Consider the following 24,730-nt stretch of genomic DNA (forward strand, 5'->3'; position numbering starts at 1 on the left):
ATCTACCCAGAGAAAACCACGACTCGCAAAGACACGTGTACTCCGATGTTCATTGCAGCACCATCTGCAATAGCCAAGACATGGAAACAACCTCAATGTCCATCGGCAGAGGAGTGGATCCAGAAGATGTGGTACATAGACACAATGGAATATTACTCAGCCATTAAAAGGAACGAAATACCAGCATTTTTAGCAACGTGGATGGACCTAGAAACTATCATGCTAAGTGAAGTCAGTCAGACAATGAGACGCCAACATCAAATGCTTTCACTTACATGTGGAATCTAAAAAAAGGACAGACGGAACTTCTTTGCAGAACAGATACTGACTCAGACTTTGAAAAACTGCGGGTTTCCAAACGACACAGGTTGGGGGTGGGGGGATGCGCTGGGGGTGTGGGATGGAAACGATATGAAATTGGATTGTGATGATCTCTGTACAACTACAAATGTCATAAATTCGTTGAGTAATAAACAAAATACTTTCTACAAATGCCAAGACAACGGCCACAGATCACTGGTCACACGTAGTCATGACAAATGTAATAATGGAAAAGTTTGAAGTATCGCGAGGGTTACCAAAATGTGACCTGGAGACGGGAAGTGAGCAAACTACCGGAAACCGGCACCAGCAGACCTGACACGGGGTTTCTGTGAGCCTGGAAACACAAGGGACCTTGGAGGCACAACACAGGTGTGCACAGGTGTGCTGGCACCGATCCAATCATTCCCACCACATTAGGTGGGCTTCGCCTGATGCTCAGAGAAGGCAGAGTTCCCCGGAGACAACTCGGGGAGCGGGTCTGCCCACCGCGCTCTGTGCCTCCTCTGAGTCACCCCCCACCCATGGAGCCTTTCTCTCCCCCCGCCTCGTTCCACGTCTCCTTCCCTCCCAGTCGCTGTCATTCTGATCCAAGTTCCTCACCTTCTTGGGTTCCTTCCTTTCCTCTATCCACCCACCCACCCATCCATCCATCCGCCAGTTCAACCCCTAGCCCTCCATCCACCATCCACACACCCCGCCATCCATCCACCAATTCAACCCCCATCCCTCCACCCACACAACCCTCCATCATCCATCCAATCATCTCCCATCCATGTATCGCCCGTCCACACACCATCCCTCCATCCCTCCATCCCTCCATCACCCAAACAATCATCTACCATCCACCCCTCCACCCACATCCACCCCTCCATCCACTAACCAATCCCTCCCTATCCATCCACCACGTACTGATTATGGGGCCCCAGTGGCCCCTCCAGAAGCATAGGTGCCACACAATGGGGCCTGAGGGTCGGGGCTCGGGGAGGCCGAGCTCGGCCTTCAGCTGAGACTCCGGCTGCTCTGGATCCTGCACGCCCTGGCGGGAGCACGCGACAGCGAGCCTGCTGCTCTCAGTCTCGATGGAGGCTCCCCGCCTAGGACAGCCCGCAGAACCAGGCCAGGAGGCTGTCTCGCGCTCTGCGCACGGGGCCCGCGGCACATCAATGCTGGGGCTCCAGGCCACGGCGCCTCTTCCTGCGTTACCGGCCAACCGGAGAGGGGAAACCACCACCCCCATCCCGGTTCAGTTCCTGCCTCAGGACGAGCATCGGACCCGCAGCCCCACCTCCAGGACCGACCCGAGGACACAGGCAAAGACTCCTCTGCCCACTCCGGGGCGGCTTCTCTCAGGAGACGCACCTGAGCATGAAGGGCAGAGGGCAACGCTGGCCCTGCCTGAGGCTGAGCCCCTCGGGACAGTCCTGACCGCATCGCCACGCCCGGCGCCCACTGAGACAGGGGCCGAGGGCCGCGTCACGCCCACTGCCCCCAGCACCTTGCTGGGAAGGTCCCACTCATCCCACCCCCAGGCTGCGTGCTCCCTGGCGGGCGCTGTGGAGTCCCCCTGGGATGAAGGGGAGACCAGCAAGTCAACAAAAACCAGTGAGACACAGGAGGCCTCGTTTCAAGCCACTGAATTTTGGGGTGTTCATAGCGAGGCAACAAGCAACTGACATAGCCTCCAGCCCCTGTGCCGGCCCCACAGGGGACTCTCTCTCCAGCCTGGGTTCTGCCGTGCGGGAGGCGCGTGGACCCACCCAGAGAGCACTGCCTCCTCCCAGCAAAGCTCTGGCCATCGACGCGAGCGGCAGGCGGGCCCTGCATGTGGGATCCAGGGCACTGACCTCTGGTCAAAGAATCGGAGGAAGAGACAGGAGAAGAAGGCCCTCCTGTGGGGGGGCAGGCAGAGCACAAGGGTCGGAGCAGACACGGGCCTCGTCCTACCCCCCAGGCGACCCCCAGTTCCCAACCCTGGAGCCGAGCAGAGCACACCTCCAAACGAAGGCACGAAGGCGGCACGAGGGAAACCAAGGAGAAGCTCAATCATGGGACGAGCGCCCACACGCACGCCGGGAAGGGGCTGCGCGCGCTGACCGCCACGCTCCACTCAATCCGCAGCCTCCCGCGACCTGAGGGGGGGCTCTGAAATTCACACAGAACCCCAGGGGCTCAGAGCAGCCAGCGCGGCACGGGAGACGGGGACCAGCTGACCCTCGAACTCCCTGTGAGGCGACGGCGGCCGGGGCAGGCAGGGGCGGCACGGACGCACTGGCACAGCCCTGCGCGTCCGGAAGAGTCCCCTGCACCTGCAGCTAATGCTCACCCAAGGCGCCAAAACAACTCAGGAGGAGAGGTCTTACGCGGCGCTGGACCGCTGGACTCTCGCGTGGGGCAGCGTGGGCCTGGATCCCTGCCTCACGCCGTACACACAAACGAGCTCCGGATGTAAGGCCCAGCAAGGCAGACCGCTCAGGAGACGAGGCAGGCGTGAGGTTTCACGACACGGGGTTTGTCCCGGGCTCCCTGACATGACACCAAACACAAGGAGCAAAGGAAGAAGGGGACAGGCGGGACTTCATCAAAACGAAAACCTCCTGTGCCTCAAGCACACCATCAAGACGTGGAGGCAGCCCCCGGAGTGGGGGAAGGACCTGCAGGCCACGCGCCTGGCTAGGGCCTCGGGGCCACGACACACGACGAGCTCTGCCCGCAGAACGAAATGAAGAACCTACTTGAAAACGGCAAAGCGCTGGAACTCATCTTTCTCCGAGAAAGACATACGAATGGCCACCGAGCACGAAAAAGACGCCCAAGGTCACTGCCGTTAGTCCTCAGGGGAACGGAAATCAAAATCCGTGAGCTACCACGTCAGGCCCACGAGGGTGGCCAGAATGGCAAAGCCAGATGCTGCCGGCCAGGACGGGGGGAAGTCCAGTCCCACCGCCACCGCCGTACATGGAAAACCGAGGCGCAGCCTCTGTGGACGACAGGTCCTCAGGTGACCCAGCGACTGCACGCCTCCTATGCACCCAAGAGGAATACACCGCGCGTCCACACAGACACTTGCACACGAACGTGCACAGCGGCAGCGTCCGCAATAACCGCTGGAACAGGCTGAGAGGTGCATGCCCCCGAGGGTGGGCCGTCCGCAGGGTGGAACACTGGGCAGCCACAGAAAGGAGGGCGCGCTTGCCACGCGACGTGCGTGAGCCTGGAAGACACTCTGCTCGGCCCAAGAGGCCAGCGGCCGAGACCAGGGCTACACGGCCCGCTTCTCAGCAAACATCCGGGCCAAGCGGACCGACAGCAGCAGAGAGCAGACCAGGGGCTGCTTCAGGCTGCAGCGGGGGTGGGGGCAGAGCGGGGTGACAGCCAAAGGGGGTGGGAGTTTTTCTGTCTGAGGTGACAGAAATGTTCTCAAATTGCACGGGAACGGGTGGCTCATTCCTGGCGAATGCACCAGAAGCTACTGAGCTGTGCCCTTCAAGCCGGCGCGTTCTGTGGCACGTAAATCCTCTCTCGATAAAGCTGCTTTGTAGAACGAGAAATGAAAGAGACAACAGTGAAAACAAACAGAAGGACGCGTGTGGACGCTGCATCTGCTGCCGAGAGCCTGGCGCCAGGCCGGGCCGCCCCTCGATGCCTGGGCTTCGGCTCCAGGGGCAGGGGAAGGGGCGTGGCCCCGGGCACGGAGGCTGGGGGCCCTGGGAAGGCGCACATGGGGGTGGGTGACACTGCTGCGGCAGATGGGAGAGCGCCAACGAATTTGCTGAAATCTGCTGCTAGACGACAGCTTTGAGGAAGAAAGGGGGAAAATGGCTATAATCTCTTGCTAAAAATTTGTTGCCTTGTTTGATTCACAGCTGAGGAAAGTGTGGAGACACTGACGAGAATCTCAAAAGGAAAAGTTCTGAGCCCTCCTTTGATGCGCCAGCGCAATTATTGGCTGAACACAACGTCCCACTTGCCGAGGGAGCGGAAAGCCGACGGGCTGTGCCCGCGGGTGGGCGCCGGGCGGCTGCGGAGGGCCTGCTCCAGCACAGCTGGGCCTGTGGCAACACTCGCGCCCGGGGCCCATGCAGTCCGGCCGCCTCCCCTGCTGCACGGATTCTGTGCAAACGCAGACGGATGGCCAGTCCCCGTGTGTCCAGGACAAGGGGACAGCGTCCTGAGCCCACAGCCTCTGCCTTACACCTGTCCGTGTTCAAGCTCTGCCCTGACCTGCTGGAGGCCCGGGCCTCGTGGGCCTCAGATCCCATGTGCGGGAGACGGAGGGCAGGAAGCTCCGTCTTCAAGGCCCTGGACGGCGGGCAGGCCCCCAGGAGCCCCCTGCCGGCCTGGGGCTGGACGGCGGCTCCCGGGCTGCCGGGGAGGGAGGGCCTGCCATGCATACCAAGAGACCCTGCTGGAAGGAGGCAGAGACGCGGGGAGAATTAGAAAGCACAGTTAAGTAACCACCGATCCTCATGCATATTTATAAATCACCCGGCCTCGAAACGAAATCAATCTCTCTCCTGGCCGAGGCAGCGCAGCCCGGGGGAGAGTGTGGAGCCATGGGGGTGCCTGCTGGGTCTGAGGGGCCAGACCTGCTGGCGGGGAGCAGAGCCCTCCCAGACCCCACCATATCCCCCGCCTCGGACTCGCCTCCGTGACTTTGGGCAGGTCCCCCCAGCACGGGCCCCACACACCCTCTGGGCTGGCTTTCACCCGGCTGCTGGTGGTTCCCACGGGCACGCCCTGGCTCCGAGGCCTGGGACACACGGCAGGCCGGCCCCCGGGGACGGTGCGCTGGTGGCAGGAGAGCGTGGGCATCGGTGGGTGGGTGGGGCACGGCACAGCCAGGCCAGCCCCCGGGGGCCCCTGGCACACCTCCTCGCTCAGGCCGTGGAGGGGTGAGGAGGTGTCCCGGGCTGGCGCAGGTGACCACACGGGGGAGGTTGAGGGCCGCCCCCGGGGACCGTCCTATCGCCACAGCACCCCGCGGAGGGGAACAGGTGCTCTGCAGGCCCCCACACCCTCTGCCCTCTCGCCCCCACCACAGGGCTCCTACAGCCCAGGAGCCTTGCAAACACACATGCGTGGCCCCCGCCCCATGGGTGTCAGGGTCTAGGAAGGACTTGGAAGGTCACGGAGGGCACTCACGGCGTGCCCAGCCTGGAGGGACTGGCTACGGCAGCCGCTGGGGGCTGGGCTTGGGGAGGGGGTGCCCCAGGGCCTCACTGGCCCCGAGCCAGCGGCATGAGCTGGGGGCGCTCTATGCAGCCCCAGGAAGCAGGGGGCCTCGGGGAGCAGCGCCTGCCAGGCCAGCACGTGGGAGGGCCCTTCTCACGCCATCCGCCAGGCCAATGTCTCTGCCAGCGCCAACCCGGTGACAGAGGACGCAGGAGGGCGCATGTACCCACCACTGCCTGCGAGGCACCCCGTGGACAGGAGAGCTTGGCAAGGCCAGCAGCTCCCTTGGCGGAATGCCCTCAGGAGGCCACCCCTGCACAGAACCTCGGGGCTCCGTCTGGGAGCTCTGGGGCAGGGACAGGCCAGAATAGCTCCGGGGGTGGGGGGTGGGGGTCCAGCTGAGCCGAGGCCAGAGTCGGGGTTGAGGCGTGTTGGAGGGTGGCGCTCGTGGGCTGAAGCGCAAAGCTCCTGACTGCCCCGGGGCAGGGACCGTCTGATGCACGCCCGCCCCAACACCTCCTCAGACCCGAGCCCAAAGCCAGGCCTGCTGTCCCCTCAGTTTCCCCTTGAGGTTCCAGAAAGAGCCCCCAGGAGGGGCCGAGTGTGGTCCAGGGAGCTGGCATTCTGTGGCTGCAAAGACGGACATGCCTGTACTAGTGCTGACACTCGAGCCGCTTGTCTGATGCCGAATTCGCTCATCTCGAAGCCGAGGGCACGGCCGCGCCCCTTCGCGGCCCCCAGGAAGGTCAAAGGTCAGTGGACGTGGAGACACTGTGATGCATGCGGACTGGGTGGTGTGCAGTTACACCAGGACGGCCACGCCGCGACAGCAGAGTCGGCCCTGCTGCGGCCTCTCACGTCTGCCAGACGCAGCCCTGAGCGCCACGTGCGCCTGGGGACCCAGGCCTCCCGGAGGCTTCGGAGAGCTGGGCCACGGGACAGCCTGGTGCTCAGGAGGAGCCGGCAACGCCTGCCCAGGGCCACGGGCACTGCCCCCCGGCCCCAAGGGCGCCCCTTGTTCACCACCCGCCACCGCCCGCCCCACCAGGCGGTGGATGGAAGCTGGAAGCATCCAGGGGCTGGTCCTCGGGCCATCTCTGCCTTCAGAGGGGACGGCAGAGACTGTGGGGCTCTTCCCACATGGAGGCAACGAGGTCCCCGCCCGCCGGCAGACACACGGGCTGGAGTGGAGCCAGGCACTGGGCAGCAGACGCAGGGGCCCAGACGCGGGTCCTGCCAACCTGAGCCAGTCCCCGGCTCTGCCAGCCAGCGTGACTCGGCGAGTTCCCTGAACCTTTGACTGCAGGCCGCGCTACCCAGAGCTGGGGGCTCCCGCGGACCTGCTGGGCAGGAAGAGCGGGGAGAGGACGTCTCTGGGGCCCCTCGCGGGCCGCAGGCACACGCGCACTCATGCACGCCCCCCCCGCCCCCGACCTCGGCTGTGCTCCGTGGATGGGACGTCAGCGCAGCCGAGAACAGGACGCGGTGATCCCCGCCGGCTCCCGCACGGGTCCTTCAGAAGGTGCTCCGCCCTGAGAGGCTTGTAAGCAGCTGGCAGGGATGGGCCGACGAACAATCCTCAGCAAGGCCGGCTGGCGGCCGCTGCGGCTCGGTTCGGGTGGCCCCGCGGGCCCAACAAGGTAGGGTTGCTCCGGGGCTGGCTTTGGCAAACCTCTGGGTTGGGGGGCAGCAGATGTGGGTGAGTGGGGAGGAGGGGCCTGGCCAGCTCTGCAGCTACACGGCCACCCACCGCTCCAGTCCTGGGCCCGGGCACCCGCCGCCCCCCGCCCGGGGCACCCGTGGCTGCATCTCTCGGGAGGAGGGACGTGACTCTGTCTGTACGTGCCCGTCGGGCCACAGCCTGGAGGCGCTGTTTCTGGCACCCCCGCCCCACCATTCCACGGCCACATCCCACAGCGCCTGCCAGCTGAGTGACCCGTATCCCTGCTCAGCTGGCGGGTGAGCAGCGCTCTGGAAACCAGGCCCTCGGCTGTCACGATCTCCCTATTAGGGAGCAAAGAGCCGGCACCCTACATGCCCCCGAGCCCCAGGAGCTGGCAGGGCGCGAGCCTCCTGCGTGAGGCGGAGCGCGGGATCAGCCTGGCGGGGAGGCGGCAGAGGGCCGAGCAGGAGCACGGAGCAGCCTCAGCGCCCGCCGTCCTCTCCGTGGACACAGGCCACGGGTTACAGCAGAAGATGCTAAGCAGAGCCATCACCGACCCTCGCGCTGAACTGTGGCAGGACACACATAAAACAGTCGCCGCCGCCGCCGTCGTCATGTTTAAGCACACTGGGTACCGCCCTAGGGGGACTCACACTGTCGTGCAGCTGCCACCGCTGTCCCCTCAAAGCTCTCCAGCTTCCCCAGCTGAGACGCTGGCCCCACCCGACACTAGCTTCCCCTCCCCAGCCCCCGGCGCCCACCCTCCCCCTTTCTGCCCGTGTGAACCTGGCCCTCGGGGACCTCGCAGAAGCGGGATCACACGGTGTCCGCCCTTCCGTGCCCCATCATCTCTTGAGCGTCACGTCCTCTCAAGGCCCATCCGGGCTGGAGCAGGTGGCAGAGCCTCCGTCCTTTTCCAGGCTGGGCTGTGGTGCACTGTGTGCACAGACCGCATTCTCACGCCACCGTCCTACCCAGCCGCCAGTGGGCACCCGGGCGGCTTCTACCCTCTGGCTCCTGCGAGTAAAGCTGCTGTGGCGAAAGCACACAGATGCCGCCCGAGGCCCCGCCTGCAGTGCTCTGGGGCCCAGTCCCAGGAGCAGAGCTGCCGGGCCGTGTGCTTACACAAAGCAGCTTTAAAAAAGCCCGTCCGGGTATCTGCGGGGGCATCGCAACGTCCCCCTTTGAGACGGTGCTTTTGGGATTCAGGCTTTGTCCGCAAAGCCCTTCTTTGCCACACGAGGAGTTATGTGATCGGTCAGATCGCCTTTCTCGTTAGGGCCACCAGGAAGCTCCGCTTCAGCAACGCCATCAGCCCAAACGGTCAGTAAGCTGGCCTCTGCTTCTTGCAGACATCACGGCTTCAACGGCCAGCACTTGCTGACGGAACAAGAGGCTCGCATCCAAATGGCTGCGGTCACGGAAGACGGCCGGACGGCCCTCACGGACGCTGGAACCCAAGTCCCGGGAGCCCTGACTCTTCCGGAACCCGCGGCAGACAGCCCTCCCAGCCACGGGAGGAGGCGGGTGTGCGGCCCTGCCCGGCACTGTCGCGGCCGCTCCGCAGGCCGCCTCCTTTTCTCCGCAGCACCACTGGACGGATACACGTGTCTGCACAGGCAGCCTATGGTCCGTCTCTCCCGACGGGACGTCCTCCGCCGACCCGTACCCCGACCCACAGCAGCGCCCGCACAGCGCAGCCCAGGAACCGAACGGTCACGCCGAGGGCCTCAGACGGCAGCGCTCCCAGGCGGGGCCTGAGGACCCGCGCCTTGTCCGCCTCCCTCCGTGTCACACATGAGGCCGAGGGGGCCTGAGACAAGCACGTGCCCGAGGCCCCATGGCAACTCAGGACAAGCCGCGCGGGGCTTGAGGCCCCAGGGTCCAGGGGCAACACTCGGAGGACCAAACTCCGAAGAGGAAGGTCTTGCCGATACGCTGGACGCGTCTGTGGCCGGGCCCCTGGAGAGGAGGGCTGGCACAGCTCACCAGGACCCCAATGTGGGCGCTGAGTCAGGATCCCGAGGCAGAGACAACTGCACAGAGCAGAAGCTGCTGGAAGAGCTGACCTGGGACCACGGACGGGCGTGTGATCACCTCCCATGGGGCGTCTGCCCCGATCTCACCCTCAGTCTCGTCAGGGAGCGGGCACAATGCCTGCGGCCACACCCTGCTCGAGCAGGGCCCTTCAGGTGCCGTACCCGACACTCAGCCCTGGGAAGCAGAGTCTCAGCTCTGCTTACCCACTTCTCCTTTTCTCTGGCCGAGGCGGCTGGCACAGGGAGGGCACTGCCAGCGGACACACTCGGAACGAATCCCAGGCCCAGAGCCCCCGACCCCCAGACCCCTGCCGGCAGGAATAGAAAACGCCATGCCCAGAGCCACCCGTTCCGAAGGGAGGCCAGCCAGGGACGGAGCGGACTAGGTGGAGGCAAAAAGCAGGGGGGCCGGGGGTGCAGAAAAGCTGCCTCCAGAGGAGCAGGCGCAGCCCCGTGGGTGCACTGGCCTGGCCAGGGCGAGGGGAGCGCGGGGAAGGGCGGCAGGGGCCGCAGGGCTGGAGCAGGGCTGTGGGGACGAGACCCCAGCTGGTCTGTGCCTGTGGGGGCCCATGAACCCCAGAGAAGGGGCCAGGGGCCAGGCCACCACCCAGGCCTACCCAGGGAGCCGGGACACACCCCGTGAGGGGCCGGAGGAGGTGGGTGGGCCCGTGGGGCCTCCGGGCCGGACTTCAGACCCTGCGGGGTGTTGGGGGGCAGGGCAGGCTGGGCTGCAGCGCCGAGGTGCTGGGGCCCAGGCCGGGGGCTGGCCCTACCAAAAGGGAGTGACAGAGTGTCAGAGGGACACAAGCCAGCCAACACGGCGCTCAGGCTGACGTGCGCGTGGGGCGGGCGTCCCGCGAGTTCAGGGACGATTAGGAAGAGGAAGAACCCAGCACCAGCGCCAGCTTTATTTCTCCAACCCCGGCCCTTCCGCTGGGAAACTTGCTGATCAGAACAGAAGCCGTGAGAAGGCTGGGGGCAGCAGAAGCGTGCTGGGCCCCGAGTCGGGGGGCGGGCCCGTCCCTGCACGGCCCCGTGCCTGCTCCACTCAGGCTGAGGGTGAGGGCACTGCCCGGGGAGGGCGAGGCACCGAGGTGCCACGTTCGCACAGCCTAGTGACGGGACCCCCGGCAGAAGCAGGGGCGCCCCAGCTGCCTGCTCCGTGACCAGCGGTGAGAACATCGACTGGCCCTCGCATGTCTTTTCTCATCACGCCCAGCTTCCAGGGTCTCGAGATGCTGGGTCCCCATCTTTCTCCTCTGTACACTCTGCGAGGACCAGAGGAGATGAAGAGAGGTGTCACAGCCAAGTCCGAGAGTGCTGAGGCCACACGGGCCACACGTGACAGTGGCCTGAGGCTGGTGGTGGCACGGCTCAGTCCACAAGCCTTCTGGGTTTCGAGTGGCCCGGCCAGTGGCAGAGCAGGGCTGGAGCAGACTGACGAGGGCCCAGGGTCACAGCCCAGATGCGGGACCCCATGTGCAAATTCGGGGCAGGGCCCGCAGTCTGGGGTCTGAGCCCCGGAGCACCCAGCACTGAGCCGGGAAGTTGGCGTCCCCAGGGCCCATGGGACGAGACGTGGCTTAATATTCAGGACACAGCATTCTTCTCATAAAAAAATCAAGAGAAATCAGAGCCTGTGGAAATTTCTCCACACAAATGCACATCAGCGAGCTGGCTTTTTTAGTCCCAGGCTTTAATAAACAGGAGCAGCCTGGCGCCACCTGGGGGGTGGGGGCGGGGGCTTTCTCCCTCATTAAGTCCTGCTTTACATAAAGCAATCAGGAAGGCGCCGGGCAGCCGGGACGCGGGGCCACACGTCACCGTCAAGAGCACACGAGCCGCACGGCAGACCCCGGGCTGCGAGGTGACAGCGCCAGGCGCGAGGCCGGGAGACAAAGAGGCAACGACGTGGAGAAGCAGACTCAGCATGACACGTACGCGGGAGATACAGGTGTGTAGCATCCCTGCAGGGACAAGGACCCCAACAGAGGGAAAGACAGCCACGTCCCTGTGGGAGGAGGGTGACACCAGGAGGCGGCCACCCTCCAGACCTTCACGTGTGAGAGCCAGCAAATTCTCAGTTGGCGGGGGGAGCTGGATATGACCCCAAAGTTCATACAAAAATAAAGAGCTGCAGGGGATCTGACAAAGAATAGTCCTGGGGGCGGGAGGGGGCGGACAGGACACGCTGGACACTGAGACGTGGCCCCGGCCTGACACGTGGGCACCTAGTGCACGAGGAGGCAGACCTCAAGCTGGCGAGGAAAGGACAGGCTTCCCACAAGTGGCTTGGGGTACCTGGAAGAGCCTCTCCTAAAAACAGGTCAGTATCACACTTCACACCTTCTAGAAAACCAAAACCACGTTGCAAATCCATCAGATTTCATACGAAAAATGATGCCGCCAGAAAGCGAGAAGAAACCCCAAGAGACGTCTTTTAGACATTGACAGGAGAAAGGTAAAGACCCAAAACCCAAAAGCTAAAAAGCAAAGGTGATAAACACATCTGTATAAAACAAATTGAAAAGCCAAAAACTCTTGCTTGGTAAAAAATAGTACAAGCGAAAGACAGATGTTAAGTTGGGAAAACATATTCACAACTTAAGATGAGCTCAACTCCTTAATATACAAAGAGCTCCAAGAAATCAACAAGAACCAACAATCCACTTGAAAAATGGACCAAAGATACTAACTCCTATGAACACATTTAAAAATCCTCACTTTCACGTATAACAAAGGGACTGAAGGTTAAAACTTCACTGAGCTTAACCCTTCCCGCCTAGTGTACCAGAAAATTCTGAACGATGTGGAGAAGCAGACGTGCGACCAGCACTCTCTCACAAGTGCTGCTACAAAACCATCCACTCTTCGTAGTGCTCCTGATACGACCACCGGGAAGAGGCGTCTGGCAGTGTTGCCAAAATAAACACAAGTGCCTGCTGACCCCACTCACTCTTCGACACACAGACGTGCGCTGGAGGAGCCGTGAGCGACGGGACACCCACCCCAGCCATGCTCGTGGTCACAGAAGAGGGCAGAGACGACCCGCATTCCCACTGACAGCCAGCGGGCTAAATTCATCACAGCACACACACCAGGCACGCCACCCGCTGCGAGAATGAACAAGGCACCATGCACTGCTGGGAAGAATCCCCCAAAGGCACCCGGGGATGAGAGGTGTCACTTTTTATCAGGTGGAAAGGAGACCATGGGCAGGAGAACACACACGGGGATACCCGCAGCCCAGAGAAGTCACCGTGCGACAGGCAGTACATGAAACGCCTCTGCGGCACCGGCCTAATGCTCAGCCCTCGGCACTGTCATTCCAGCCTCGCTTTCCCAGCGCAGTGGCCGCCCAGGGCCCAGCACCTGTGAAGCGGGAATTCCCGCCGGGACGTGAGCCCTGCAGAGCCCACCCTGGTCGCTCTGCCCTGCAGCTGCCCACGCAGATCCAGCCATCGGCTGGCTCGCCGGGCTCAGAGCCTCCAGCCCAGAGATCAGGGCCCACAGGTGGACGCTCGCGACGGCGCAGGTGTGGGCCCGGTGGGAGCGGCGGGCGGGCAGCCTGGTCTTGCCTCTGGCGATGGCGGGCGGGGAGGTGGGAGGAAGGCACGCCTGCGGTCCCCACGCAGGCAACCCAGGCTCTCAGGCGGGGAGGCCCTGACCTCCGCTGGGGAGACAGAGGTGCAGCTGAGGGCAGGGGCTGTGGTCTCTGGACCCGCCGTGACATGAGCCAACCACCAGCTTCACGGCACCCCCTCCTCAGTGGCCATGGTGCTAAGAACACCTGACAGGTCGGGGCAGACCCAGGGGTGCCCATGTGTGTGGTCAGTACGGCGCTGTGCCCAGTGTCAGGGCGCCACTGCCAGTCAACACTGAGGAAGCAGGTGCCCGTGAGCCTTCCTCGCTCGGGGAACACAATCTACCCCACTGGGAACTCGCTCTGGGCTCACCATGCCCAGGCACCCTGAGCACCATGGCCTGCGGGGTCCTGCTCCTCTGGGGAGCAACGCCCAGGGAATATTCTGGAAGCACAGGCATCAGTCAGGGCAGGATGCGTTCAAGGCTTGGTTAGCAGCAGGAGGACCCGCTGGGCAAGAGGGGTGCTGAGAGGCAGAGGGTGGGCTTGCTTTGGGCTCAGGGCTCCCCAGGAGGCAGGTGAGGGGGTGGCTGGTCGCCCCGGGGGTGTCTGCAGGAGAGGGAGTAGTGGAGGCTCAGGGGGTCTGCGGTGTGCAAAGTGGGTAGGGAGCCAGGGCTGGGCAGCAAGGTGTGAAAAGGGGTCACTCCCGGCCCCGCCCCACCCCCCGGAAAAGGGAAGGAGGCGGAAGCGGGAGAGTCTATGATTAGCCGCGCTCCTGCCTGGTGACGCAGGGACGGGAGTGGGGCAGTCTCCACGGGCAGCGCCAGCTTTCCGCTCAAAGGGAACCCGGCAATTTTCTTCCCACTCCATTTCCAAAAAGGATGCACTCATTTTAAATGCCACCGGGCTGTAGTCTGGTCCCTCTCCTGAGCAGAGCGGCAGGCAGAGGAAGCGGGCAGGGCCCGAGGGGCCGCTCCTCCAGCCCAGCCCCGAGGGACGGGGGGACGCAGGCTCAAACCCCAGAGAAGAATTCTGCCTAATTACGTGCACGCCGAGGCGCTTAGAGGGAAGGGTACAGATGTTTGCAATTTGCTTTAAATGCATCAAGAAAATAGAAAAGCACTGACGGGGGCGGCCGCGAGGTGCGTCACAAGCAGCCGCGGGAGCGCGCGCACCGGGCCCGACCTGCCGCAAGGGTGACCAGGCTCCGAGAGGGGAGCTGGGGGACGGCCAGGGAGGCTGTCTGCACCCTGGCTCCACACAGCTTGTGGCCTAGACGGCCCCCGTCACCCCGAAAGGGCTGTGTTCTCCAGGACGGCCTGCAGGGGCGTGGGGTCGGCTCCGTGTCCAGGTGAGCGGACTGAGGCCAGGGCCACAGCCGGGCAGGGACACGGGAGGTGCCAGAGCAGACGGAGCAGAGCCTGGGCTGCCGCTCCTCACCGGGAGAGGTGCCCGGGGCGGGTGGAGCCTGGAAAGGACCGTGGGTGGGAGGGAGGGGCGTCCAGGCCGTGCCCGCCCCCCCTGCCAGCAGGAAAGCCCGGTGGGCTCCAGCAGTGTGCCCACTGTTCCCGCTGGTCCCCAAAGAGTCTGGCTCCCGGGCCCCAAGTCCTGCAGTGACCTGGGAGCCACAGGACGCCTCCTGCGTCGGACCTGGAGTTCCAGACAGTTGTGCTTGGTTTCGGCCTTTGAGAACGTTCCGGCGCTACAAAACAGCCAGCGGCCAGCGGTGTCTGGCGAGCTGTGGCCTCAGTGCCCCCCTCCCTAAATGAGGGCCTCGTCTCTCTGACAGCTGGCTGCATGGGGAGCGCACACAGGTCACCCCAGATGCGGTGGGAACCATCGAAGCCTCCAGAAAGCCGGACACGGAGGGAGCCGGCCCGGGAGCCTCCACCCAGGGTCCCGTCCCCAGCCCCGTCCAGGCAGCAGCCGGGCGCAGACCGGCAGGCCCATGCCCAGCGCGGCGCCGTCACTGGGGTTGTTGCCTCACCAACCAGCTGTGAACTAATTACAAGAAGTTCTAACTAGTTGAGCGCCCTCTCCGAGCATATGTTCCCAATTAAGTCAAACTGCAGCTGATTTTAATCAATCTTCCTTGAAGCGGACCAACTTGAAGACTCTTCAGAGGCAGAGAGGAGAGGAGATTTGCATAAGGAGCAGGCTGGCAGCGCCGCTGATAAACACAGGCGGGCTGGTGGGAGCGTTATGCCCGTCAGGCCGTCAGCACGGCCCAGGCCATGAGGCACTGGGCACGGACACGCCAGGCCCGGGGGCTTGCGGGCAGGGGCAGCCAGGCGCTCTCCTGCTGCTTCTGGGGTCCTTCACGATGCCGTGACCTCCCAGGACCCCCCACGTGGCTCAGGTGGCAAAGCAGGACCTGCCTAAGACACCCAGCTGAGGGGCAGGTTGCCAGCCCAGGTCTGCGCCACCACGGCTGCCCACTGTCTCCACGGCCCGTGTCTCCTTCAGAGCCACTTCCTCGCCACGGGGACTGCTCCCTGAGCCAGACACAAGCTCCTTCTCGTCCACCCCGCGGGACCAGAGTGACCTGCGGTCTGGCGGGCTGCCCTCTGGGGTCAGGGCGCAGGCGGGCCTTCCTGCCAGGACCGAACCCGCCCCTTTGCTGCACCTCAGTTCCCAGGCGGGACAGTCAGACAGGAACTGTCACCAGACGGGGGCGTCCCGTCACCTCAGCTTCAAGGTGTAAAGGTCTCTGTGCCCAGCGCACCAGGGGACAGACACGTCGGGGCCGCTGGCATGGGCGGGGCTGGTGCCGAGGCGGGGGGGACCAGGGCCCCAGAGCCGAGGCTGGTCACTGAGAATGGTAGCTGGGCCACCACAGACGCAGCCCCGAGGGGCGGGCGGGGTGACGGTGGTGTGAGGGGTCGGGGTGTCTGCTCAGGAGGCCACAGCCCTGATTCAAAGCCCGGCTCTGCTTCTCCAGCTGGGCGCGCGGGACTAAACCCCTGACCCTCTCTGAGCCAAGTTTCCCCGTCAGGGAGACGGGGCAGCAGACGCCTGAGGGCTGCGGACTCGGATCCAGGAGGCCTGACGAGGGGACCCAGGGAGCCCTGTGTGACTCAGGCTGACGCTGGCCCGGCAGAGAGGGGCTGTCCATGGGCAGAGGTGGCCAGGAGCCCGTGTGCTGCGTCTCAGGATGTGGGTGAGTGGCCGAGCCAGGGTGGGGCAGCCAGTTCCTGGGCCCCGAGCAGGTGGGGGGAAGGGTGCAGTGGGAGCGGGCGCCCCTCCACCCGCGGGGAGGGACGAAGGGCCTCACCCCCCAGCAGCCAGGCCCCGGATGCCTCCTTCCGTGAGAGCAGGAGGCGGTGGCCTGCGGCTGTGGGGGCTGCGCCACCCACGCCCCCTGGTGGCAGCCTGCTGCCCCCCGCTGCCCCCCGCTGCCCCCGCCCCATACTTGCATCAGCGCACCAGCCGCTGCTCCCCAGGACCCCGGGAGCTGGGCCCCAACGGCTGCCCTCCGGGACACGAGGCAGGCACCTGCGCCTGCCGCCGGCGGGTTCCGGGCTCCACTCCCACAGCTGCGGGCTGGGAGCTGGGCGGCCCCAGGCTCGGACACGGAACCGCATCCTCCCCGTGCTGACCCAGAGGCCACATGCTGCCTTGGCCGTGAGCGGCTCTGGGCTGCACGGCGCCCCCCAACCCCATGTGAGGTGCACGCGGAGCCCAGGAGGCTGTACGCGGTGGGTGCAGCTGACGCCGCCCAAGGAGCGCTGACGGCCCGGGCACCAGGGGCCCTTACCTCCTACACAGGAGCGCTACCCAGCACCGCCCGCCCTCTCCCCAGCAGCCCCGCGCCTCCCACCGAGGGCCGCTGAGGCTCCTCACGACGGGCCTTGAGGTCCCGGGGCAGGAGAAAAGGAAGCAGAGATCTCAGCAGGACCTGAGTCCCGGTTCGGGAAGCCTGGGAAGCCGTCAGCCGTGATCTCAGGCTGAGCTTGACCAAGTGCCCAGAAAGGCGTTCACCAGCCCTGCCTGACACGGCGCCGCTGATGGGCAGCTGCGGGGGCACCTGCCAGCAGCCCGGCTCTTCCATCAGGACTGCGGCCCAATTAAAACAGTACAAGGTGACAGGTCCTGGAGCTGAACATGGTCCAGCCGCGGCTCACGGCGCCTGGCTTTATCAAGGCTGTCACTTCTCCCGGCTCCAGGAACCAGGAATAAAAAAGAGATTTGATTTGCCTCTAATAGGCGTCAAGACAAAAATCAATGGCCTGTCCAAAATCGGGGGTGATCACGAACCTGCGGGTTTCTTACCACGGACCAATTTAGAAAGGAGAAGAAAAATGAGGAAGAAGAGAAAATCAAAACGGTGTAAACAGCAGTCCAACGCCACAGCTGCCGCAGATGGAGACGGGCTTGCAAAGAGACCCCAGGCCACACAGAAAACCCCTGCTGGGCTTCTCACGCACGGGAGTGCGCCAGCCACACGCACCCGGGCAACGCAGGCGCCACTCAGACCGCAGGCTCTGAGGCCAGCGGTCGGGAAAATGGGCTGAAAACCAAGGAGGCGGACAGGGCGGGAAGGCCAGGAGCTGGGGGCAGCGCGGCCTGTCCCCTCTGCTGGGCTGAGGCCACATGTGCGGGACAGGCCCCGGGGCCGCCGGTCCAGGAGCACCCGATGGGGCGCGTCCTGCAAGCTCACCTGCAGGGTGAGCCGCTCCAGCTGCGCTTCCAGCAGCTTCTTGTCTTCCTCCAGACGACTCCGCTCCTGCGCCAGCTCCTCAATCTTCAACCTGCAGGAAGGACGACAGACCATGACGGGACCGCACTGCCGCCGGCGGGGGCTGGGGGGGCGCCCTCGGGGGAGAGGGGAAAAGCTAGGGGACAATTACAGAGGTCTCTTCACGAATGGGCCTTCACGAACCTGACATAGGCGACACTGAGAAAACACACCAGCACAGGACGGGGGCGGGGCATCCGGGGGGGGGTCCGCTGGGGGAGGGGCACAGGGAAGGACACACGGGTGGGACCCTGAGCGTGTCGCGTGCCTGCCGCCCACGCCCACAGGGTGACTGCAAACGGCAGAGGACCTGAGAGTCAAGAGAACGACCTGACCAGAGCCTCCAAAAATGAAGGAAAGACGGAAGCTCTCCGACGCAGGCTGTGGACGCAGCTGGCGACTGGAGGCTGGGGATCCAGGATGAGACTCGGAAGCAGACTCTTCTGCCCCAAAGGCCCCAAGGCCAAGCAGGGCCAGTTGCCCAACCGGGGACTCAAGGAGGTTGTAGCTCATGGCAAGACGGTGCCTGTTTTTATCTGCACTTGTTAATTTAATTTTTGGAATAAGAACCATATTCATATGACTTGAAATAAAAATGCGCCAAGGAAGCGGTGCCCAGCGGGTACACAGAGTGAGGAGAAGAGCCGTTCCAGCCGGAAGGGAAAACCCACACCTCAGAGCTCATTCAGGAAGCTCTGGGTGCGGGGTGGGAGGTAATTCTGCCTACCTAAGGTCTGCTCCAGGGTGGCCCAGCAAACGACAAGAGCAGGGTCGGAAGGACCGACTCGTTCCGGAACCTAAGAGAGTCCCTGAAAAAGGCTCGACGAGGGTGACAGCAACACAAAAGCTTCGGAACCCAACAAGCTACAACTCACACGGTCCGCCGCCCAATCTAAGATGACCAGGCATGAAAAGCAGTGGAGAAACAGGACTCACGGTGAGGAGAGGAATCGACGGGGCAAAACGTACCAAGAGGGCTGCGCGGACATTAAATTAACATCCAAGGACATGAAAGCAGTTGTTAAAAACTATTCGGGAGTTCCCTTCGTGGCTCAGCAGTTAATGGTCCCGACTGAGATGCGGGTTCGATCCCTGGCCTTGATCGGTGGGTTAAGGATCTGGCATCGCTGTGAGCTGTGGTGTAGGGCACAGACACGGCTGGGATCCTGTGCTGCTGTGCCTGTGGTGTAGGCCGGCAGCTGCAGCTCTGATTCGACCCCTCGCCTGGGAACCTCCATATGCCTCAGGTGCAGCCGTGAAAAGCAAAAAAAAAAAAAAAAAAAGAAAAAACAGAAAACTCTCTGGAATGAGGGAATTATTCCACGATTCAGCAATTAAGGACAGATGGGGAAGACACAGATAAGATCAAATTGAACTCCTAGAGGGGGCAGCTACACTACCTAAAATGAAAAATACTGAATAAGACAAAGGCTGGATTTTTGTCTGCAGGACTGAGTTTGGTGCGCTGAAGACAGTGAGAGAAAAACTATCCGCAGCAGCGCACGGAGAGGAAAATCAATCTTTAAAACTGAAAAGAACAGCACCGAGTAGTGGGTGGCTTCCTGAAGCAGAAGTCACATGCAACTGGGGTCCCTGCAGGAGTCGGGGGGGAGGGGGGGGGACGGGGACAAAAATGCCGCAAGGAGGTTGCAAATGTGATGAAAGCATAAAGCCGCAGACCTGAGCACAAACACAAAGAAAGCGGCCCCGCACTGAGGCTGCTCCAAACCAGTGATAAAGAAGCCACAGAAACAAAGAGCAGGAAAGCAGGTTTCGCAGGAGAGACAAGGCAAGCGAGAGAGAGAAGAAAAATTGTTCACACACTGCAGGAAATACAAACCATGCCAACCCAGAGTTCTATTCCTAGTGAAACTATCTTTCAAAAGCAAAAGCAAGATAAAGATGTTCTCAGACACAGGAAAACAACAAGACTTCACGACCGGAGACCTGCCCACAGGAGATGTGGGGGGTCCCTCGGGCAGAAGGACGGTGACCCCAGAGGGAGCGTCGGCGAGCAGCAGCCATCACAACCCCGTGTGCACCTGCATGGTTTTTCCTACCACTTAAATCCCTGAAAATATCCAAGTAACTATTTTTAAAAGAGATTGGCTGTTTAAACCAAACTAAGACAACACATTGGGGGTTTAAGACATAGTATAAATAAAATGCATGACAACAACAGCATAAAGGCTGTGAGGTTATACATTAGATGTGAGCATAGAAACTAACACGGGGAGTTCCCGTCGTGGCGCAGTGGAAAGGAATCTGACCAGGAACCATGAGGTGGAGGGTTCCAGTCCTGGCCTCGCTCCGTGGGTGAAGGATCCGGCGTTGCCGTGAGCTGTGGTGTAGGTCGCAGACACGGCTCAGATCCCGAGTTGCTGTGGCTGTGGTGTAGGCCGGTGGCTACAGCTCCGATTAGACTCCTAGCCTGAGAACCTCCATATGCGGCAGGTGCGGCCCTAAAAAGACAAGACAAAAAAAAAAAAAAAACCCCAAAAATAGTGTGGGGGAGTTCCTGTCCTGACTCAGTGGTTATCAACCCCATGGGTATGCATGCAGATGCGGGTTCAATCCCTGGCCTCACTCAGTGGGTTAAGGACCTGGTGTTGCTGTGAGCTGTGGTGTGGGTCACATAAGCAGCTCTGATCTGGCCTTGCTGTGGCTGTGATGCAGGCTGGCAGCTACAGCTCCAATTCGATCCCTAGCCTGGGAACCTCCATGTGCTGTGGAAGCAGCCCTAGAAAAGACAAATAAATTAACAACAAAAGAAGGACTTTATAAAGGAGTTGTGGTGCGGTGGGTTAAGCTGGATTGTCACTGCCGTGGTGTGGGGTTTGATTCCTGGCCTGGGGACTCCCATATGCCATGGGCGTGGCCAAAAAAAAAATAAATTAAAAAATAAAATGACTTCATGAAGAGAATGAAAGGACAAGCTACAGAATGGGAAGCAATATTTGCAAAGCCAGTGTCTCCTGGGGCATTTAAGAAACGAGCAATTTTTTAAAAAATTGAAAATGATACAAATTCACAGACTATAATTGGTTTAAATCAGATGCCAATAACAGAACGATCAGAAAACCTCCGAACATGTGAAACTATAACGACACACAGCAAAACAATACGTGGTTGAAGGAAGATGACGCATGAAATGAGGAAACAGCTGTCACTGAGAGGGAGGCAGAACAGGACAGAGCAGCCAGCATGGGATGCGCCGAGGCACTGCCTAGGCAAGGATCTGCAGCCTTCAACGCCTACATTAGCAAACAAGACAGACCTCTGGTCAATAATCTACGCTTCCCCTAAGGAAACACACGGGAAGAAAAATACACCCGAGGCCGGCAGAAGGGAGGAAATAAGAAAGCGCAGAAGTCAATGAAATTGAGAACCGAAAAACAATGAGAAAAAAATGAAAGAAACCCTACACTGTGCCTTCGAAAAGTCCAATTAAATTGTAAACCTCTAGCAGGACTGGCAAAGAGAGAAAGCAGGTGAACGCAGAGGGAGCGCCAGGGGCGAGAGGTTCCCGCTGCGGGTCCCAGAGCCGCACACGGAGTGGGTGTTTGAGCAGGTCCGCACGGCCCGCACCTCCGCGCATGTGGGCTCCTGAAGAAACCAAGCTGGGAGTTCCCGTCATGGCGCAGCGAAAACAAATCTGTTTTTTAGGAACCATGAGGCTGCGGATTCGATCCCTGGCCTTGCTCAGTGGGTCGAGGATCTGGCGTTGCCGTGAGCTGTGGTGTAGGTCGCAGGCACGGCTGGGATCCCGTGTGGCTGCGGCTGTGGCCGGCAGCTCCAGCTCCAATTAGACCCCTAGCCTGGGAACCTCCATACGCCATGGGTGCAGCCCTAAAAAGACAAAAAAAAAAAAAAAAAGCATACTTAGGTATAAATCCGATAAAATGGACAGACTCTGTATGCTGCAAGGACCAAGTGCTGATGAAAGAGATCAGAGTCGTGAATACACAGACGCATCCACACCGCGGTCGTGGACGGAAGGCCCGACCCACAGCGAACGTCCGTTCTTCCCACCTCGAGTACAGATTCGACACAAGGCCGATACGGCCCCAGCAGCATTTCTGGTGTAGATTAGAGACAAACCAATCCTGAAATTTATGTGGAAAGGCCAAAGAACTTTTTTTTTTGGAAAAGCCGAATGCAGCTGGAGGAGTCGCACGACCAGATTTTAAGACTCACCCGAAGGCGAGAGTCATCAAGACGCGGGGCTGCGGGACGTAGACCAACACAGCCCAACGGAGCGTCCAGAGACGGGCGGCGAGACCGGCCCAGGCGGCTCCTGACAGAGGCCTGAAAGCAACGCCGGCAATCTCGGCAGGCGCCTTGACCAGGCACGGTGCTGAGACCACCGGGCAACTCCAGGCAAACACCCGAAGGACAGCCTCTCGGCACCTCCCGGCCCGCACGGCGGTTCAGGCACACGGACCAGAGACGGAATGCAAACGGCCAAGGCACCGAAGTGTAAGGAGAACACAGGACAGCCTCTCTGACACTCGGCCCGGGCAAGGCTTTTCAAATACCTAACAGCGGATACACGGGGCTTGACCGCAGCTAAAAACTTGTGCTAAAGACCTCGATAAGGTAAGGACAAAAACAAGCCACAGGCTCAGAGAAGACATCTGCAAATCACACATTCGACAAATACATATCCAAACTGCAGAAAGGCCTTAAACTTTTTTTTTTTTTTTTTTTTTGCCTTTTCTAGGGCCGCTCCTGCAGCATATGGAGGTTCCCAGGCTAGGGGTCGAATCGGAGCTGTAGCCGCCGGCCTACGCCACAGCTCACGGCAACGCCAGATCCTTAACCCACTGAGCAAGGGCAGGGATCGAACCTGCAACCTCATGGTTCCGAGTCGGATTCGTTAACCACTGTGCCACAACGGGAACTCCAAGGCCTTAAAATTTAACAGCAAGTTAAAAAAAAAAAGAAAAAAACAACAAAAACTGGATAAAAGACGGGTAAAATACGTGGACAGCCACCTTACCAAGAAGGGTAACCGGGTTTCACTGGAGCACATGAGGAGACCTTCAAAACCAGCAGCCATGTGGGAATTACAGGTGGAGCCACGGTGAGGTACAGCCGGCCCCCGGCAGAAGGGCTAAAATAAGAATACCGGCTATACCAAGAGTGGTCGCAAAGGAACCTCGGCGCCCACACAGCGCTGGTGAGGCGACCACACACCTGACACAATACCTAGGAATGCCCACCCCGGAGAAGTGGAAACTGACAGCCACCCACAATCTGCACACACAAGGGTGCAGCAGTTCCAGGCATAATGGCCCCACACTGAAAACAACACACATATCCTTCAACCAGGGAACAGATAAATATACGTATCTATTTTTTTAAGCTGTGGAATATTAGCCAGCTATAAAAAGCAGCGCCTGCATCAAGGATGCAGAGCCCCTGGGAGCCTGCAAATCCATTAGGCCTGACAGCAGAGGACACATCCCTGCCAAGGACGCACAGATATTCTCCAGAACACACCATATGTTAGGCTGCAAGACAAGTCTTAGCAAATGAAACGTACTGACCTACCGGAACGAACTCGATGGGACGGAAGTAAAACCCAACGAAAGGAAAACTGGAAGACTCACAGGTATGTGAAAACTAAACACCCTCTTAGACGACCGACAGACCGAAGAAGAAAGCACAAGAAACCGAGAAGACACCTGGGGATCCACAAAAACAAAACACGACGAGGTGCCAGGGACAGCAACGCTCCAGGAGAACTGACAGCCGTCTACGCCCGCGTCGAAAAGGAAGGCAGGAGTTCCTGCTGTGGCTCTGCAGGTTGGGAGCCCGACATAGTTGCCATGAGGATGTGGGTTCGAGCCCCGGCCTCACTCAGTGGGTCGAGGATCTGGTGTTGCTGTGGCTGTGGGGGAGGCCGGCAGCTGCAGCTCCAATTTGACCCCTAGCCCAGGAACTTCCATATGCCACAGGTGTGGCCCTCAAAAGGGGAAACATTTTTTCAAAAAAGGAAGATCTCAAATGGATAACCTAACTGTACCCCTTAAGGAACTAGAAAGACAGGAAGCTGACCTCAAAGCTAGCAGGAGGACGATAACAATACAGTTGGGAGCAGAGCTGAATGACACCTTAACCGTAAGAAAAGCAACGAAACCAAGAGTTGCCTATTTGAAAAGAGCAACAAAATTGACAAATCTTCAGCTGGAAGGACTAACGTATTTCAACATAAATTAAAATTGGTTGAATTTTTGATACACTGGCAATGAACAATCCGAAAAGCAAATTTAAGAATATAATTCTGCTTACGAGAGCATCGAAAAGAATAAAATACGAGGAGTTACTTGACCCCGGGAGGAGTTAAGATGTGTACACTGAAAACTGCCAAAGACGGCTCAGAGAAATTAAAGAAAACCTACGGAAGCGAAGAGGCGGTCGGCCAAGACCCACCCCGGCACCCGGCCCTCAGACACTGCACCGTAAAGGCGCCTCCGTGATGTGAACGATGCCTCCGCGAGACAGGTCTCTGCAAACCCCAGGGTGGCCGCCCCATCCGGGAGGCACCTGCGGAGAGGGTGCCCAGGGCAGAGCTCGACCTGCAGAAAGCACGGGGTGAGCATCTGCGGTCAGCGGGTCCCCACTTTCCAAACCATGAAGCGGCAGAGTGTAGATGTGAGACCAAGGAGCCCGGCTCTGGCGCCCAGAAAACACGCCTGCACAGCGGTCAGAACTCGGACAAGAGAGACGCTCACTGCAGCCTATTCCTAACAACTCTGGTTCCAAAAGTGGGTTAACCAACTCCATGATGGACCCGACCGTACATTGAGTATTTATGCAAAGTCTGGAAAAACACGGGAGGGCGTTATGATATAAAATGGAAAAAACAAGCGTTTAAATGACGAGGGTTTTCGCCGTGTATAAAACAGCCACGAAAGGAAAGACACCAAAGACGTTGGCGAAAGACAGTGGCCCCGTTTAGGCACCGTCTCTCCCCAAACGCCACCCAAACCGCAGGCAAGGTCTTCCTTCTTTCGAAGCCTACTCCTGAAAAAGGACCGAGAAAAGAGAAGTGACAACATCCAAAACCCGTGAGAAGCTGGGAGGCAGATGAGTGCGTGGTAAATGACACAGAAGAGCTAAGTCCCAGCCCCGCAGAGGAGAAGCCAAGCAGCTTCCACACCCGAAGTCGGAGCAGCGCCCCGAGAGGCGCCCGTGGAGCGGCG

The 24,730-nt window shown here is 60.7% G+C and overlaps 2 protein-coding genes across 15 annotated transcripts in view; one reads left to right on the plus strand and one right to left on the minus strand.

The window, feature by feature from the left end:
- The window catches only part of MAD1L1 (mitotic arrest deficient 1 like 1), a 309,825-nt gene that overhangs the window by 70,144 nt on the left and 214,951 nt on the right, over window positions 1–24,730 (minus strand). For 5 of the 6 annotated variants that reach the window (XR_014839939.1, XM_085016334.1, XM_085016335.1 and 2 more), the window contains one exon: window positions 17,442–17,532. Coding sequence is in view for 4 of the 6 variants with exons in the window: in XM_085016334.1 (XP_084872460.1) it covers window positions 17,442–17,532 (91 nt within the window). In the remaining 2 variants the exon portion in view is untranslated. Of the gene's footprint in view, window positions 1–17,374; window positions 17,533–24,730 lie in introns of all 6 variants that reach the window. The other variant, XR_014839941.1, reaches the window with a different exon arrangement.
- The window catches only part of LOC106509613 (uncharacterized), a 31,219-nt gene continuing 13,405 nt past the window's right edge, over window positions 6,917–24,730 (plus strand). Inside the window, exons 1-4 of one of the 9 annotated variants that reach the window (XM_085016426.1) lie at window positions 6,917–7,136; window positions 10,977–11,152; window positions 15,777–15,941; window positions 17,807–17,881. In XM_085016426.1, the coding sequence (XP_084872552.1) occupies window positions 7,057–7,136; window positions 10,977–11,152; window positions 15,777–15,941; window positions 17,807–17,811 (426 nt within the window). In that variant the 5' untranslated portion in view covers window positions 6,917–7,056 and the 3' untranslated portion in view covers window positions 17,812–17,881. Of the gene's footprint in view, window positions 7,137–8,511; window positions 8,647–10,976; window positions 11,153–13,922; window positions 14,133–14,570; window positions 15,488–15,722; window positions 15,942–17,806; window positions 18,809–24,730 lie in introns of those variants that run through there. The other 8 variants (XR_014839980.1, XR_014839977.1, XR_014839984.1 and 5 more) reach the window with 8 other exon arrangements.

Source organism: Sus scrofa, chromosome 3 (genome assembly GCF_054392235.1).
Source record: "Sus scrofa isolate SSC_HxYL_T2T_F1_AM1 chromosome 3, Sscrofa_HxYL_maternal_Yorkshire_Landrace_v2.0, whole genome shotgun sequence".
NCBI lineage: Eukaryota > Metazoa > Chordata > Mammalia > Artiodactyla > Suidae > Sus > Sus scrofa.